The sequence below is a fragment of the Heterodontus francisci genome, chromosome 2 (genome assembly GCF_036365525.1).
Source record: "Heterodontus francisci isolate sHetFra1 chromosome 2, sHetFra1.hap1, whole genome shotgun sequence".
In the NCBI taxonomy this organism is placed as follows: Eukaryota; Metazoa; Chordata; class Chondrichthyes; order Heterodontiformes; family Heterodontidae; genus Heterodontus; species Heterodontus francisci.
Genome location: NC_090372.1, coordinates 185,051,406 through 185,069,437, shown reverse-complemented (window position 1 = coordinate 185,069,437; position 18,032 = coordinate 185,051,406). Strand labels below are relative to the sequence as shown.

Genomic DNA, 18,032 nt, shown 5'->3' with positions numbered 1-18,032 from the left:
GGATAGTTAAATAAAGACACATACTATTCTTAACCCATTTGCCACTTCTCAAAAACTCATACTGCATTTTGTTAGGTGCCTAATCAACATCAAACTGCCTATTATGAAACAGAGGCATGCTGTAGGTCACCTATTCTTTTGAATTATTCAAACATATTACTCGGAAGAGGCCTGACTAATTACGCAACTTCATCACTATTAAGTGCTGTGGCTGATGAATGAGGAACAGAATAACTGTTGAGCATCTTCAAGTCTGAAAGATAAAAATTAGCTGAGAACATAATTCAACAATCATGTAATTTGTCAACAGTAAAAGACCTATTGATACAGCGTGTTATCACATCCTCTGACACTCCAAAAAGATTGCAAACAATGGAATGATTTCCAAATGCAATTACTCATTATGTAGGAAAATGCAGAGGCTAATTTTCACATAACAATAACAAATGAATGAATAACCAGAACATTTGTTTTGGGTTATTGGGTAAGGGACAAGTGATGGCCACTACACCAGGAAAAACTCCTGTTCTTCTTCAAATAGTGCCGTGGAATCTTTTACATTCACCTGAGTGGGCAGATAAATAGGGCCTCAGTTTAATATTTCATGAACAAGACAGTGCCTCTTACAATGCAGCTTTCTCTCAGCACTGCTCTGAAGTGCCATCAAGTCTGCATTGGGACTAATAGACCCCACAATAGTAGAAGAGTGTCTCCATAGGTTCATGCATCATTTGTGCTGCATATGGTGTGCTCAAGTCACATCTGGAGTTACTTCTGTGCAGTTCTGGTCATATGGGAGTATTTTATTGCAGTTGAGAGGGCAGAAGCATGGAATCAAATGATTCTATGTATCAGGAATGAAAATTATAAGGAAAGCTTAAGGAAGCCAGGGCTGTTTACTTTGGAAAAGAGACAGCTTTAAGTTGACCCAATGAAATTTTGAAGATTAAGAAAATAATTTGGTTATTATGGTGTTATGTAAATATAAGTATCATTATTATTGTACAGTAAAATTCAAACAATCTTATGTTAAGGGTAGCACATTCTGAATGGAGTAACTACTATTTTATGAGTTTATAGACTACTCACCATCTGTCTGAGATTTGCTCAAGAACATGGTACTAGCCCGAGGGTGGTCCGAGGGGTTAAATTCCATGTTTAAATCTAAGGGAAAAAATTTTTAAAAGAAACAATTATCAACCAGGACAAATCAGTTTGTTTGATCAGCACCCCATTCATTAGCTTAAACATCCAACCTCTCTCCCATGGCTGCAATGTATGCTATCTATAAGATGTTATGCAGCAAGTTGTCGAGGCTCCTGCAGCAGCAACTCCCAAACCAGTCACCTCTACCACTTAGAAAGACAGGAAAGCAGGTGCATTACCTCCAAGTCACAGATCATTCTGACTTGAATCAAAATCTTGGAGCTCTCTAACTAAGCCATGTCCCTGAACTTGCCATTTTCATCTCCCCCTATTGAGTTCCCACTAGCCATTCTTGTCCCCCTAAAAGTCAAGGCCATAGAATGTGGCAACACAGGAGGCAGTTGCTCGGTTCATTTTCCCATGTCAGCTCTTTGAAAGAGGTATCCAAGTAGTCCCATTCCATCGCATCTCCCCATAGGCCTGCAAATTTTTTCTTTTCAAATATATACCCAATCCCCTTTTCAAAGTTACTCTTGATTCTGCTTCTGCCACCCACTCAGGCAGCGTATTCCAGATAATCATAACTTGCTGCATAAAAATATTTCTCAATACTACAGCATAGGGTGGGGGGTGGGGGCGGGGGGAGAAACGCCTCAGGAAAGATTTTTTCTGTGCACTTCGCATACTAAAATAGTAAACCTTTTTTTAAAAAACAAACATGATGCACAGGAGAAATCTCTCCTGGATGGGAAATAAATAGTTTGCCATCCTCCTTAAAGACACAGTGACTAAAATATGCAATAAACTGGCAGTTCCAGGCTAATGAAAGCATCAACTCAGCTATTGAATTTCAAGTTACCAACTAGGCTTAGTGATCACTGTCCACTTCAACCTCCATAATGGCAAAATAAGTTGAAGTGCATAATGGCTGTGGCAAGATGGTAAGCTCTGAATAGGTTTCTATCTGGACAACTACACAGTAGGCCAACAACACACTATATGATAAGGAAAAGTCTTCAACAACAGAAATCACAGCAGTGGAAACAAAATTCACATGCAATTGTTACATATATTACTCTTTTCTGATTTAGTAAATAACAAATATAGTTAGGAGCTATCCTATTAGATATCAAGATATGCCTGGTCATAACTCATGAAGAATGGAGTCATGAATGATTTATAGGGCACCCATGCCTGTTAAATAAAGTGCTATCTCAAGGTTTAGTGGACAGATTTGAAATCAATTAATTTTATTTTTTCTACATGATTTATAGTGTAATGCAAAACTTGGCACACTTCCACAGCAAAGTATCTATTACACAGAGCGCTTATAAGAGACATGGCATTCCAAAGTTGGAGAGCCAAGTGCACTTTTCCTGAGTAAATACAGAACAATTCATGTGCAGTTCCTGAATATTATGTTTATTCCATAAGCAAATGAGATGGCACAGTGATACATCAAGTAAGCTACACAAGTTTCCTACAGAAGTGGCATGGTCATTAAAATACGTACAAATGAGAAAAACCATTTAATGCCATCTCGATCATTCTTCCATCGAAGACTACAGTAACTGTCTCACAATATCTAACCCTTGAATAACTGCACAGTTTTTGCCTCCACTATTCTAGTCAGAAGACCATTCCTAGGATTGAGCACTCACCTGAATAAGTGCTTCCCAATATTAGTCCCAAATATGCCCTTTATTAGATTGCTCCTGTTATCCCTGAAATTGCAGTTTAATTCGCAACAGTACTTTACATTAATTAGATCATGAGCTCTGCTCGAGGACTTGAGCACATAATTTTGGCTGATTGCAGTACTGAGGAATTACTGTATTTACAGACATGCCATCATTCAGTTGAAATGATGGAGGAGCCCAGCACATCAGTGCAAAAGAAAAGACTGAAGTATTTGCAACCATCTTCAGCCAGAAGTGCCAAGTGGATGATCGATCATGGTCCCCGGCATCACAGATATCAGTCTTTAGCCAACTCGATTCACTCCACGTGATAACAAGAACAGTTGAAGGCACTAGATACTGCACAGGCTATGGGTCCTGACAACATCCCGGCGGTAGTGCTGAAGACTTTTCCCCCTCCTGCAGCCAAGCTGTTCCAGTACAGCGACAACACCAGCATCTGCCTGACAATGTGGAAAATTGCCCAGGTATGTTCTGTCCACAAAAAGCAGGACAAATCCAATCTGGCCAATTACCTGCCCATCAGGCTATTCTCGATCATCAGCAAAGTGATGGAAGATGTCGTCGACAGTGCTATCAAGCGCCACTTAAACAACCACAACCTGCTCACTGATGCTCAATTTGGATTCCGCTGGGGCCACTCAGCTCCTGACCTCATTACAGCCTTGGTCTAAGCATGGACAAAAGAGCTGAATGCAAGAGGTGAAGTGAGAATAATTGCCCTTGATATCAAGGCAGCATTTGAACAAGTGTGCATCAAGGAGCCCTAGCCAAACTGAAGTCAATGGGAATCGGGGTAAACTCTCCACTGGTTGGAGTCATACCTAGTGCAAAGGAAGATGGTTGTGGTTGTCCGAGGCCAATCATCTCAGCACCAGGACATTGCTGCATGGGTTCCTCAGGGTAGTGTCCTAGGCCTAACCATCTTCAGCTGCTTCATCAATGACCTTCCCTCCATTGTAAGGTCAGAAGTGGGGATGTTCACTAATGATTGTATGATGTTCAGTACCATTCGCAACTCCTCTGATACTGAAGCAGTCCGTGTCCATATGCAGCAAGACCTGGACGACATTCAGGTATGGGTTGATAAGTGGCATGAAACGAATAAAAAATTTTTTTTTAAATTTAGGGCCCGGTTGCCCTCTCAAATGGGTGTAAAAGACCAATGGCATGATGTGACTTGTGACAGAGGCTTGTCCTAGAGTCCTGGCCAACATTTATCCCTCAACCAACATCATTTGTTCTTGGGATGTGAGCGTCACTGGCAAGGCCAGCATTTATTGCCCATCACTAACTGCCGTCAAGAAGTCTTCCTGAACCGCTGGAGTCCATGTGGTGCAGGTACACCCACAGTGCTGCAAGGGAGGGAGTTGCAGGATTTTGACTCAGCAACAGTGAAGGAACAGCGATATAGTTCCAAGTCAGGATAGTGTGTGACTTTTTTTTAATTCTTTCATGGGATGTGGGCGTCGCTGGCAAGGTCAGCATTTGTTGCCCATCCCCAATTGCCCTTGACAACTGAGTGGCTTTCTGGGCCATTTCAGAGGGCAGTTAAGAGTCACCCACATTGTTGTCGGTCTGGAGTAACATGTAGGCCAGACCAGGTAAGGACAGCAGATTTCCTAAAGGGCATCAGTGAACCATTGATTGTTTTTACAACAATGAATGATCGTTTCATGGTACCATTACTAAGACGAGCTTTCAATTCCAGATCTTTTTAAAACTGTTTAAATGAATTGATGAATTAAATGAATTTAAATTCCACCAGCTGCTATGGTGGGATTTGAACCCATGTCAGCAGGGCATTAGCCTGGACCTCTGGATTAATAGTTCAGTGACATTACCACTACACCACCATCTCCCCCTTGGAGGGTAACTTGCAGGTGGTGGTGTTTCCATGCATCTGCCGCCTTATCCTTCTAAGTGGCAGAGGTCGTGGATTTGGAAGGTGTTGTCAAAGGAGCCTTGGCGAGTTGCTGCAGTGCATCTTGTAGATGGTACATATTGCTGCCATGATCATTGCCTGGCACATGTATGGCACAAATGTCACTTGCTACTCATCAGCCCAAGGCTGATTCGAACCCATGTCCAGGTCTTGCTTCATTATCTGAGGAGTTGTGAATGGTACTGAACACCATGCAATCACCATCGAATATCCCCATGATCTTATGTTCAAGGGAAGGTCCAACAATTTGCTTTGGAGCATGCTGAATATGTGAAAGGCACTGGACACACAGACATAAACTAAACTAAACTAAACAAAACATTTGTCCTTCCTTCTTTTATTCCATCTCAAAAAGGTCTTCTTTCATTCACCTTTTCAAGACTATGATTTTTTCTTGCCTTTCCTCATAACTCAGTCCTCTAACTCCAGATATCAGCCTCGTAAGTGTTTCTGTCCATTGGCTCCAGAGCTTAAATGGTAATCAAATTTAAATGATGTAGACATATAATATAGTAAATAAAAAGCAAATAAAAGGTGTGCACAAAATTGAGCTTCAAAATGCAGTGTACTGTGTACGGACGTCCCAGAACTTAGGGGTAGCATCAGTTTAGTGCTTGTGAATTTTTTTTTTTTATTATTCATTTGTGGGATGTGGGTTTCGCTGGCTCGGCCAGCATTTATTGCCCATCCCTAATTACCCTTGAACTGAGTGGCTTGCTAGGCCATTTCAGAGAGCATTTTAAGAGTCAACCACATTGCTGTGGAGTCACATGTAGTCCAGACCAGGTAAGGATGGCAGATTCCTTCCTTAAAGGACAATCGACAATGGTTTCATGGTCACCAATAGACAAGTTTTTAATTCCAGATTTCTTAATTGAATTCAAATTTCACCATCTGCCACAGTGGGATTTAAACCCAGGTCCCCAGAGCATTAGCCTAGGCTCTGGATTGCTAGTCCAGTGACATTACCACTACGTCACGGCTCCCCTATTACTTGCTAGCTGATTGAAAAGGACACGGTCAGAGGATGTGAGTGCTGACTGTAAGGATATGAGTACATTTATTTGTTCCGATTTTATTAACATGGTGATGAAATTCTTAATGCATTATCTGATAAAACCGAGGAGTTAAGATTTGCATTGCTGATGCTCTGGCAAGACAAGGGAGTTGCTATGGTTACAGCTAGCAGTCACTGATGATGATTGTTAATGTGTAATTTTTAAGCTGCCTGTGGCACATGGGCAAATAATTTTATCATATGGAAAAATTTCCAGCAAATCAGCATGCATCATATATTGTTCTCGGCCACATATATTGTGTAAAGGGAGGATACCTACTTCGGACTCGTTTTGAGATTTTTTTCCCCCCTTATTTTAACCTCAGTGAAGTGAATGTAAAAGAAAATTCAACAGCATAGAGAGGAAGTTAATTGATGAACAGGAAACAAAGAGTTAGGGTGTTACTAGTTGCTACATGAAATTTAGTGTGGTTATGTATGGGGTGATAGATTTTGGGAGGAAAAAATAAGGAATGGGTGTGCACACTTAATGGAAAAGACACTAAAGAGGTTCAAGTGAATAATTTCCTGAAAATGAGTGCGCAGTTATACAATGGAAATTAAATTTTACATTTTATAAATATGGATATTTTTAGTACAAGTGTAAAATAATGATGAATTTATACAAAATATTGGTTAGACCAGTTATAGTGCTGAATTTAATTTTGGGAACCTCACCATTTAAAGATTATTAAAGCCACAGAAAGCATTCAACATAGATTCACCGGATGATATCAGTGATGGGAACTACAGTTCATAAGACTTCAGGTACTAGGACTATTTCCACTGGAGCAAAGGTGGTTCTCAGGGGATTGACTCGAGGCATGTAAAATTATGAAGAGTCCCAACTTCCAATAGCAATCAGAAATGGGAAAACTGACTATTTTTCCCCTTTTTTAGCACTGACAATTTTTTTTTCAAATTAATAGAAAAGGAGCTCTCCCGGAATGCTGACATTTTAGAAAGGTAATTTTTTTGTTTCACAAATTGTGAACTGCAGCCTCCGTTACTCAAGAAAGCAGAGTAAGAGCATAGCTTCCGTGGATAATTTGCTGCATTAAATTTGGAAATACAGAAGGATTTGCAGCCAAATACTGAGCACTGAAACCAATAGTTCATGAATTTTTAATTCAGAAAAGGTACAACCCTGATCTCATTTACATTGTGAAAAGGTCTCCTGTCACTTTAAATTATTAAATGATTAACAATCTCTGGGCAGTGAACAAAATTAATTCTAGAATCCAAAATGCTCACCAAGTGCATTGTACAGTCATTACACAGCAATTTTAAATAGCAGTAGTATCAGCACAGGCACATTTCAAGACAACCTGAAGCCTCTTGGGATTTATTCCAACATGAATGTGAACCATTACTTGGGTTGAAATCTGCAGCATTTTGAACTAGCAAGCCTGACTATGTGGAAATCGACATAAACAGAGCAAGGATCTAGACATTGCTGCACTTGCTGACTGATTGCTTTTTCCTCTTCAGGTGACATGTACATAAACTGCTCAAAAACCTCAACCACAACAGCAGGTTTGAATGGTAATCATAACCATGGTTAAGGGCAGTTGTTTCATCTGGAAAACTGGCCATTAGCTGGTATCATTAAAGCATTGTCTCAGCTAACAAAATGCTCAGTTATTCTGTATTGCTGCTCATCAATACAATCTTCGTCGAAAAATCACACTGAGCTTCTCATCCAGAACTATCCCTCAATAGCTCTATTTAGTCACTATAGATCAAACAACCTTTGGCTGGGAGGTGATAGCCTTATTGGCCATAATACAGCTACTTTGATTGTAATTATCCTTACATCTCAGCCTTGCAGATAAACAGATTAAAATTGTGGCAAACAGTGGTATCAATAACCACGTGTGAAGAGGCTGGGGAGTAAATTTTAAGAGTGGGACCTAGGCAAATGAGAGAATGGCTGCCAACAGTGTGAAAGTAGGGTGGTTCGTGCTGCACGAGAAGCTAGAGAGAAATGAATGGAAGTTATGGGGAGGGGTGGGACAGAGAAAGAGGTGGCAGAGATAGGGAGGGTTTCAGACCACAGAACATTTAAAAAGGAAAATAATTTTAAAATTGAGTGTTTGGGAATCAGGAGCCAATGTAGGTCAGCGAGTTACATGTATGATGGGTAACTAGGACTTACTGCAGGATATAACAAAAACAACTTACATCTATATAGCACATTTAACAAAGTAAAACATCTCAAAGAGCTTAACAAGAGTGATATCGATAAAAACATGTTTGACACTATTCCATCAGGACAGATGACAAAAAGCTTAATCAAAGACGCAGGTTTTAAGGGGCATCTTAAAAGAGGAGACAGATAGCGAAGCAGAGAGGTTTAGGGAGGGAATTCCACAGCTTAGAGCCCATAAAATGAACAGTAGCATTTTGAAAGAGCCCTAAAGTTTATGGAGGGAAGAGGATAGGTTGCTGGCCCAGAGAGCATAGGAGTAGGGAGATGACAAAGTGTTGAACTGGGGTTTCAACAGCAGATAGGTTGAAATAGGAGCAGAAGAAGCATTGTTACTAAGACTATTTACTTCCACCTTTGTAATGAAGACATTGAGGTTAGAAGCTCAATATGGCTAAAATAGGAAATGAGATTACAGAGTCTGGTTCAGCTTGAGAAAGTGGAAAGGGAAGTAATCACGAGGATATTGTAAGAATCTATAACTCCACCAACTGGTCCGCTGCACCTGCCCCATACAGTCATGATACAAATGAATATCATGATTCCCAACATCCCCCAGCCACTAGCAGCCATATAATTTCCAGGAAGAGGCAAAAATTGAAGAGGAAAATACTCTACAACACTTCGGAGATGAAAAACTTGGTAAGTTCCTCTCTGACATTCAAAGATAATCAAAACAAGTTCTGGGAGATCACAGTGACCTTGAGACCAATACCAATACCCCACCCATCCTTTGTACACTCTATCAGCCACGGTTATAACATCATCCAGCTTTGTTTCTGCTCCAGCTAGCAACTTGTTCTCCCCAAACTAGCAGAAGTCAAACTATTCATACTTATGGGTGGAAACAATAGCTTTTGGCATGAAAACTCAAGTCGAGCGACTGCCTTTTCAACATTGCTTAGAAGTTACAGATAATAAAATTATAGGATCTTATAGCACAGGAAGACGTCATTGAGCCCATCGTGCCTGTGCCAGCTCTTTGCAAGTTATCCAATTATTCCCATTCCCCTGCTCTTTTCCCCCACGGCACTGCAATGTTTCCGCCCTCTAAGTTTTAAAAAAAATCTAGTTCCCTTTTGAAAGTTATTATTGAATTTGCTACCACCAACCTTTCAGGCAGTGCATTCCAGAGCATAATAACTCACTGTGTAAACAAATTTCTCCTCATCTCACCTCTAATTCTCTTACCAATAATCTTAAACCTGCATCTTCTGGCTACAGCATTTGAAACCAGTTTCTCCTTATTTACTCTTATCAAAACCATTCATGATTTTGATCACTTCCATTAAAGTTTCCCTGAACCTTCGGTGCTCTAAGAAGGATAATCCCAGCTTCTCCTGTCTCTCCACATAACTGAACTCCCTCATTCCGAGTACCACTCTAGTAATCTCCGCTGCACTCTCCAAGGCCTTGTCATCCTTGCTAAAGTTTGGTGCCCTGAATTGAATGCCAGCTGAGGCCTGACCATTGATTTATAAAGGTTTAGCAAAACCTCCTTGTTTTTGCACTCTATGCCTCTATTTATAAAGCTATGGATTCCATATGCTTTTTAACAGCCTTGTCCTGCCACTGTCCAAGATTTCTCTCCACAACCTCCAGGTCTCTGTTCCTGCACCCGCTTTAAAATTGTACCAGTTAATTTAGGTTGCCTCTCCTTATTTTCCTTCCAAAATGCATCATTTCACATTTCTCTACATTAAGTTTCATCAGCTATGTGTCCATTTCACCAGCCTGTCTAAGTCCTCCTGTAGTCTACTACTTTCCTCCTCACTGTTTACTACTTTTCTGAGTTCTATTCAACTGTAAATTTTGAAATTATATCCTGTATACTCAAGTCCAGGCCATTAATATATATCAAGAAAAACATTGGTCCTAATATTAGATTCCTGGGGGACACCACTGGCTCCGTGCCTTTCTGAATCTCTCCAGCTCTGCAGAATTCCAGAGCAGGTTTCATTCATGGAGTACTTGAAAAGTTAGAAGGTGTTGCTGTCACTATGGGTTGGGCTGGAAACTGTCCATCTAAAAATGATGGACAGACAGCAGACATTTAGGTGGGTGTCTTCTCTTGGTGCACCTTTGCTGATGGCTGTGATGGTCAATCCTTGAGAGGCAGGTTCTGCCACAAATGCTGCACGTGACGCTCTGAGTTGTTGTTTTTGACATTGGTGCCTGTTGTCAAGCTGCTGTAGCAACTGGCCATCATGGTAGTGCACACCAGTCCACAGGATGTGTCACCATTTCCCTCTTTCGCCAGCTAGTGGCTTCCAAGTATGATGGTCGACATTTAAGGCCTTCATGTCACGCTTGCAAGCATCCTTGAAGTGGAGCTTTGGGTGCTCACTGGTCGTCTGGTCCCGCCTACCTCACCATACCGAAGGTCCTTGGGTCTTCCATCCTGTGGACATGACCGATCCACCGAAGCCGCCTCTGATTGATTCGTGTCAACACACTTGGGAGCTCTACCTTTGAGAGGACTGCCACATTTGCGATTTTGTCCTGCCATAGACCAATAATGCGCCGCAGACAGTGAAGATGGAGATGTCATTTAATCTATGGTACAGATGAACAAGGTTATGATCAGAAACTGCAGTCCTGTTGGAATTGATAATAGTAAAAAAGTTGAAAAGCAAAGGATGGGCTAAAGTTGCAAAGTCCCTCCAGACTGCTGAGTATTTCAACATTAGAGAACAGCACACAAGATGGATTGATATTCAAGTGAGGTTGAGTAATTAAAGCACTCTATGAAAAAAGAGCTCAAGTGCAGAATTCACTGAAGCCAGAATAGCGATCAAGCTGTGTGTATTATGGCAGCAGTTTCAGGACAAACGGAAATTAGAAAACACTTTTCTTGGAATGATTCGAAGAAACTATTTTGTATATTCTTTTACCAATTTATTGTAGCCTTTGTTCAGTGGTAGCCCTCTCACCTGAGTCAGTAGTCTGTGCATTCTGGACCCATTCTAGAAACTTGAGCACATAATCCAGGCTGGCACTGAGAGCAGTACAGATATTCCACACTGTCAGAGGTGTCATCTTTCAGATGAGAAGTTAAACTGAGGTTCCATTGCTCTCTCAGCCGGACATAAAAAATTCCATGGCACTATTTGAAGAAGAGCAGCAGAGCTCTCTTGGTAACCTGGTCAACATTTATCCCTCAACTAGTACCACAAAAATGGATTATCTGATCATTAATCTAACTGCTGTTTGCAGAATCTTCTTGTCTGCTTGTTGACTGCCAGCTACATTATAACCGTCAGCACACTTAAAAAATAATTAATTGGCTGCAAAACATCATTACTGAGTTGGCAAGAAGCAGAAATGGCAACCATCACCTTTGATGTCACCATTGCCGTGCTTGCAGGTCACATGGCCTGAGGTTATGAAAGGCTCTATATAAACGCACGTTCTTTCTTTCTTTGACTGCTTTAAAATAGACAGATCATCTAATAAAAAAGGGAAGTCATAGTTAAGAAAAGAAATACATTTTGCATGCCACAGCAGTCCAAATGGAACTAAGTCACACAATGGATCCACCATTTCATTCAAGGAGCACAGCTTTACACATTCAGTCATGTCACCAGCTTACCAAGATATCCACAGTGAAATTGCAAGACAGAGAACACTGCTAAAATTGCAAAGGTCATACCTAGAAAAAGGTTTAAAGTCCAGCACAGGCTCCTACCTCACACTTCTTAAATGATGCAGTACAGAATGTGAGATGCAGTTCAGCAGCTCAGCATTATTTGGCAGACAAAAGGTGGCACTTCAGCCTACAACAAGCCAACTCCTGCCACTGAGGCTGGGACATGATATAAAAGAGAAGCTACCAGTTCCATGATAAATGTACCAAAGAGCTCAACAAGCTTGGAGGAAGATAAGTTGTCAACAGGAAACAGGAAATGAATGCCAACACAGATGCTACACAGTACATGAACAGAGGATGGGAAGGTGTCGAGAAGAACCAGAGACACTTTGCAGAAAGCAGAACCATTGTTTACATACTAAAATAAAAGCAAAATACTGCGGATGCTGGAAATCTGAAATAAAAACAAGAAATTCTGGAATCTCTCAGCAGGTCTGGTAGCATCTGTGAAAAGAGAAGCAGAGTTAATGTTTCGGGTCAGTGACCCTTCATCGGAACTGACAAATATTAGAAAAGTCACAGGTTATAGGCAAGTGAGGTGGGGGTGGGGCAAGAGATAACAAAGGAGGTGTTGAATGGACCAGGCCACATAGCTGACCAAAAGGTCATGGAGCAAAGGCAAACAATATGTTAATGGTGTGTTGAAAGACAAAGCATCAGTACAGATTAGCTGTTCATACACTGAATATTGAACAGCAGCAAGTGCAAACCTGAAAAAAAACAGTGGGTAAGCAAACTGAACAAACTGAGATGAAATGAAATAAATGCAAAAAAAAAGATTGTAAAAAATGTAAAAAAGAATGTAAAAAAAAAGGAAGAAAAAATAACTAAAAATGGAAGTAAAATGGGGGGCTGTCATGCTCTGAAATTATTGAACTCAATGTTCAGTCCAGCAGGCTGTAGTGTGCCTAATCGGTAGATGAGATGCTGTTCCTCGAGCTTGCGTTGATGTTCACTGGAACACTGCAGCAATCCCAGGACAGAGATGTGAGCATGAGAGCAAGGTGGGGGGGGGGGGGGGGGGGGTGGAAGTGTTGAAATGGCAAGCAACCGGAAGCTCAGGGTCCTGCTTGCGGACTGAGCATACACCCGAGTGTCCAATTACATACTCTTAAACACAAGTGGATCTAACCATCCAGTAACTCACAGCCACAAGAGTACAACCAAAGAAAACACCAGAGCTGGGCCAATAACCGACAAAACTAGCTCCAGATTTATTCCAACTACATAGAGTCCAAGTTTTATGTAAGTTAGTATTACAATTATCAATGTCTATTTTTGATCCACACTCACAAAGATAAATAGGCTCGTTGTGCTACCTACTAATAATAACCACCCAGTTATCAGTTACAGCAGAGATATTCAGTATACATTTTGATAGAAGTTTCTTAAAGTTGCACTAACGCAAATAAGCGTAACATGTGTTTATGACTCTATGTGTTAAACCAATACATTGCAAGAACTCAAACTGTGGGATAACTAAAATAGCACTTACTACTGTGGCCCATTTTCCTTTGGTGTATCCTACTACATCGTCAGGTCAGACCACCTGAAGGTGCTGGAGATATGGTTCGGAGGGGCCAGGGCATGTGCCAAAATCTGGAAGGAGCGCGTTGCCATGGTACACCATAAACTGAGCACGTGGGAGCAGCGATCTCTCTCCATTGCCGCTAAGAACCTGGTCATCAGGTGCGAGGCACTCACGTTGTTGCGGTATGTGGCACAGGTCTGGCCCATACTCCACTCCTGCGCCGTGGCGATCACCTGAGCCATTTTCCACTTTATCTGAAGATCCAAAAGGACCGAGTCCAGAGGGACACGATGTTCAAGCCTCGAGTTAGAGAGAGAAACGTGCTATCTGTCCCCGGTGTTGCGAAGGATGGGTCTGGCCACATTGCCGCAGAATGCTCCATCCAGTTGGACCGTGCCGCACCACTTATCCTTCATGGAAAGGTTTGTGCAGAGAAACACCTTTGACCACCAATCCGGCAAGCAGTGGTCTGCACGGAATGTCCTCAAAGCCCTATGGGAAAAGGAGATGATGGATCCTGTCGGATGGTTCCCTCAGCAGACTGCCAAAGTCATTTGGCAGAATGCCTCATCACCAGAACTTTCAAACAAGCATCAAGATGTAGCCTGGCTGGTGGTGAGAAGGTTCCTCCCTATTCGATCCTTCCTGCACTCCCGGAATCTCACCGCCTCCGCACGCTGCCCTTGAGGTGGCTGTGTTGGGGAAGAGACTGTTGCCCACCTCCTTCTGGAATGTGCTTTTGCAAAGCAAGTGAGGAAAGAGATGCAGTGGTTTTTGTCCAGGTTCATCCCGAGCAGCTCTGTAACACAGCAGTCTATGCTCTACGTGCTGTTCCCAGGGACACACACCGAGATAAACATCAACTGCTGCTGGAGGACCATCAACTTGGTGAAAGACGCTCTTTGGTCTGCCTGAAATTTGCTGGTCTTCCAGTGCAAAGAGTTGTCCACAACAGAGTGTTACATACTGACACATTCCAAGGTCCAGGACTACGTGCTGAGGGACGCACTAAAGCTTGGGGCAGCCACTGCAAAGGCTCAATGGGGAATGGCCACTGTGTGAGGTCCTCTCGCCATAGTGAAACAAAGGGGCTGGAACCTGAGTAAAACCCCTCGGGCTGTATGCATCAAAATATTGTTTTGCTGTGTAATGCAAATGCACACTGCATGTAAAATGGAATGGAAGGGTTGTGAGGCAACTCACGTTCTGTAATGAAGAAAACTGATTTCTTTTCCAATTCCTGGAATGTCAAATTGGAACTGTTTTGTAATGTATTTTTTACATATTTTTATGAATAAAGTATATTTTTGGAAAAAAGTGTATCCTACTACATGTGATATGCATCCTTCCCCTTCCCACATTTTTAAAAAGTAATTTGAGTCTTCCATATTTGGAAATTCTTCAAAATGTGGTGATACAATAGTGGACAGGAAATCATCATTTTAAAGGATTGTATTGTGAAGGGGTTTCCTGTTGCAATCATTTTGTTTTTTTGCCTCATTCTAGTACTGAAAAGCTTCCAACAAGGATGTTGTTTTCTACAGTTTACACCATGATAATTTATGTACCAGTTAGGAAATATAACTGTTGCATGGCTGGAATTTCTGCCTCAAACCAAGTGAATGCAAACACACACTGCAGTTAGAGGGGAGGGAGACACCAAAGTCGAACTTGCCTAGAATTTTATTTCTTGAAAATGATCATTTAATTTGAAACACTCTCATTTCATTTGCGACACAATCTATTTAAGATACTGAAGAGACATAGACTAATAGCTCATAAAATTTCATTTCATTTAAAATGAACTCCAAATAGTAAGGCATTTAAGTACAAATCTCTAGCAAGCTCACTGCTTTTCATAGTACAGCACAGAACAAAGCCAATTCAGCTCATCAAATGTTGGTTTCTTGTGTTCATTTTTGTTTTAATTAATTCAAACTCTTGCAGTAATTTGCTTTAAATATGTTATCTTATAATTTTATTATTTGTTCATGGGATAAGAGTGTCACTGGTTAGGGCAGCATTTATTGCCCATCCCTATTTACCCTTGAGAAGGTGGTGGTGAGCTGCCTTCTTGAACCGCTGCAGTCCATGTGAGGTAGCGACACCCACAGTGCTGTTAGGAAGGGAGTTCCAGGATTTTGACCCAGCGACAGTGAAGGAACGGCGATATAGTTCCAAGTCAGGATGGTGTGTGGCTTGGAGGGGAACTTGCAGGTGGTGGTCTTCCCATGTATTTGCTGCCCTTGTCCTTCTAGATGGGAGAGGTTGCAGGTTTGGAAGGTGCTGCCAAAGGAGCCTTGGTGCTTTGCTGCAGTGCATCTTGTAGATGGTACAAACTGCTGCCACTGTGCATCGCTGGTGGAGGGAGTGAATGTTTGTAGATGGGGTGCCAATCAAGCAGGCTGCTTCGTCTTGGATGGTGCCGAGCTTCTTGAGTGTTGTTGGAGCTGCACCCATCCATCACACTCCTGACTTGTGCCTTGTAAATGGTGGACAGGCTTTGGGGAGTTAGGAGGTGAGTTACTAGTCACAGAATCCCTAGCCTCTGACCTGGTCTTGTAGCTATGGTATTTATATGGTTACTCCAGTTCAGTTTCTGGTCAATGCTAACTATTATAAAAATGTTGTAAAGTGATGCTGGTTGTAAACATTACACTAATAATGTTTTCAATGATTTTGAAAATGTAAATACTAATTAATACCAACAGAAATACGGCAGAAGATTGACAGTGGCCCAAGGGACAGAATGTGGCAAGTTAAAAAAAGGAAATTGGAAAATCTGACCATGAAAATCTAGTGCTACCTATAACTGCTGCACAAATTATGGCATGTCATACTTATCAAACCTATATGGCAAAAACTCTGCCCAGTGTGAAACAGACCTTGGGTTCGATTCTCAACCAATGCTGAGTTAGCTAATCTTCGACTAAGTAATGATAGGTGCTCTACAACTGGCCTCAGCATCCTTACACTTGGGAGGTTGGGGGAAAAACAGCCATGGTTCCCACTCTTCATGGTTTCCACCACTGGAATGTGCAAATGTGTAAACGTTCAGTGAGGACAAGATTAGACCCCTTTTTCAACTCTCTCTTTGTTGTTCAATAACCCCCAGCAACATTCACTGTTGAGGCTCACATAATAAGAACATCATTTGAACCAGAAAGTGGGCAGCAAGAATCAGCACCTTCTGAAGAAATTGGAGTGGGAAGAAAATAATGTCCCGGATTTTGCATTCAGTGGCGAAGCGTTGGGACTCACCGCTGACCTAAAAGAAAGTTGCCTAAAAAGGTCCAACCATCTCTCTGATGTGGATTTTCCCCTTTCCAGACATTTATTTTAATCTGGCACCCATTCAAGGGGATCTCGATGCATTCAGCAACAGTGATGTCTTCAAACAGGGTAACAGCCAATCACATTGAAACATTCTCGCAGACAGCAAACCAGAAGTGAAATGCAATGACTATAAAATTTATTAAAAGTGAAGGATAGAGAGTGAAATAAAGATTGGGACATACACATTAGAAATTAAAATATTACAGACATTTAAAAATATATTAAAAAGCAATGGAATTATCATAATGGAGTAATTTGATCTTACACAACTGTAAAATTAGTTTTCTGGGGCGAGAGAAGTTGTACAGCTGTAGTTTTGACTTAGAACACTGTTAAAAACCCAGTTGCCAAGGTATAACTTTTTCAAAGATTTTTAACAAAGATATTACACATAAAAGGGGACATTCGTGTCAGTTTAGTGATTTATAAAAACTGCCATTTGCGGAGACTTAAATAGGGAATCACTGACAGCAACTTCTGGATTTCCATCTTTAACTGCATATGTCCAGACACCGAAAGTTTTGTTGTTATTTCAACCACAAAATCTGAACCAATAAAACAGATAATCGTAACAGGAACAAAGTTTGCCTTCCTTTTTGATCAAAAGTAAATATTTACGCTTCTAGGATACTTGTTGCCTTCAAACAAAATCCCACCAGTAATTAACGATAAACTGAACAGATTTCTCTCTGTACAAAAATATTATGAATATAAATATAGGTGTCACAAGAAGATCTGACGCACAACAGCATCTAAACTTCAGGAAGACTGCTTGGTTTATCCATACAACACGCTTCTTTATATTTGATTGATTCAATTTACTATTAATCGTGTTGTAGAAGATCACATCACATCCTGATCAGAGAACTCCTCTATGCTGGTGATGCTGCGCTGGTCACTCACAAGGAAACTCAACTACAAAGACTCATGGACTGTCTCTCCCGTGCCTGTACCTGTTCTCCTTGACTATAAGCATCAAGAAAACTGTCGTCATGGGACAAGGTGTTGCATCTCTGCCCCTGATCACACTAAATAACACTCCACTCGAAGTGGTAAGCAAGTTGTGCTACCTTGGGTCCATGGTGACAATCTGTCCCGTGATGCAGAGCTCAATACACACATAGGAAAAGCAGCTACCACCTTTGGCCCACATGCAAAACATGCATGGAATCATACCAAGCTGAACCTTAGGACCAAGCTGATGGTTTATAAGGCTTGTGTTCTCAGCACCTTGCTGTATAGCTGTGAAACATTGGCAACTTACAGCTACCAGGAAAAGAATCTCAATAATTTCCATCTTCGCTGTCTGCGCCACATTATGGGGATATCCTGGCAGGACAAAATCACAAATGTGGCAGTCCTCTCAAAGGTAGAGCTCCCAAGTGGCACGAATCAAACAGAGGCGGCTTTGGTGGATCAGACACGTCCACAAGTTGGAAGACAGTCGCATACCCAAGGA

The 18,032-nt window shown here is 41.4% G+C and overlaps 1 protein-coding gene across 6 annotated transcripts in view; it reads right to left on the bottom strand.

Moving 5' to 3' along the window:
- ccny (cyclin Y) overlaps positions 1 to 18,032 on the bottom strand; it is a 262,025-nt gene that overhangs the window by 79,073 nt on the left and 164,920 nt on the right. For all 6 annotated transcript variants that reach the window (XM_068014834.1, XM_068014841.1, XM_068014847.1 and 3 more), the window contains exon 2: positions 1,090 to 1,164. In XM_068014834.1, the coding sequence (XP_067870935.1) occupies positions 1,090 to 1,164 (75 nt within the window). The remainder of the gene's footprint in view (positions 1 to 1,089; positions 1,165 to 18,032) is intronic.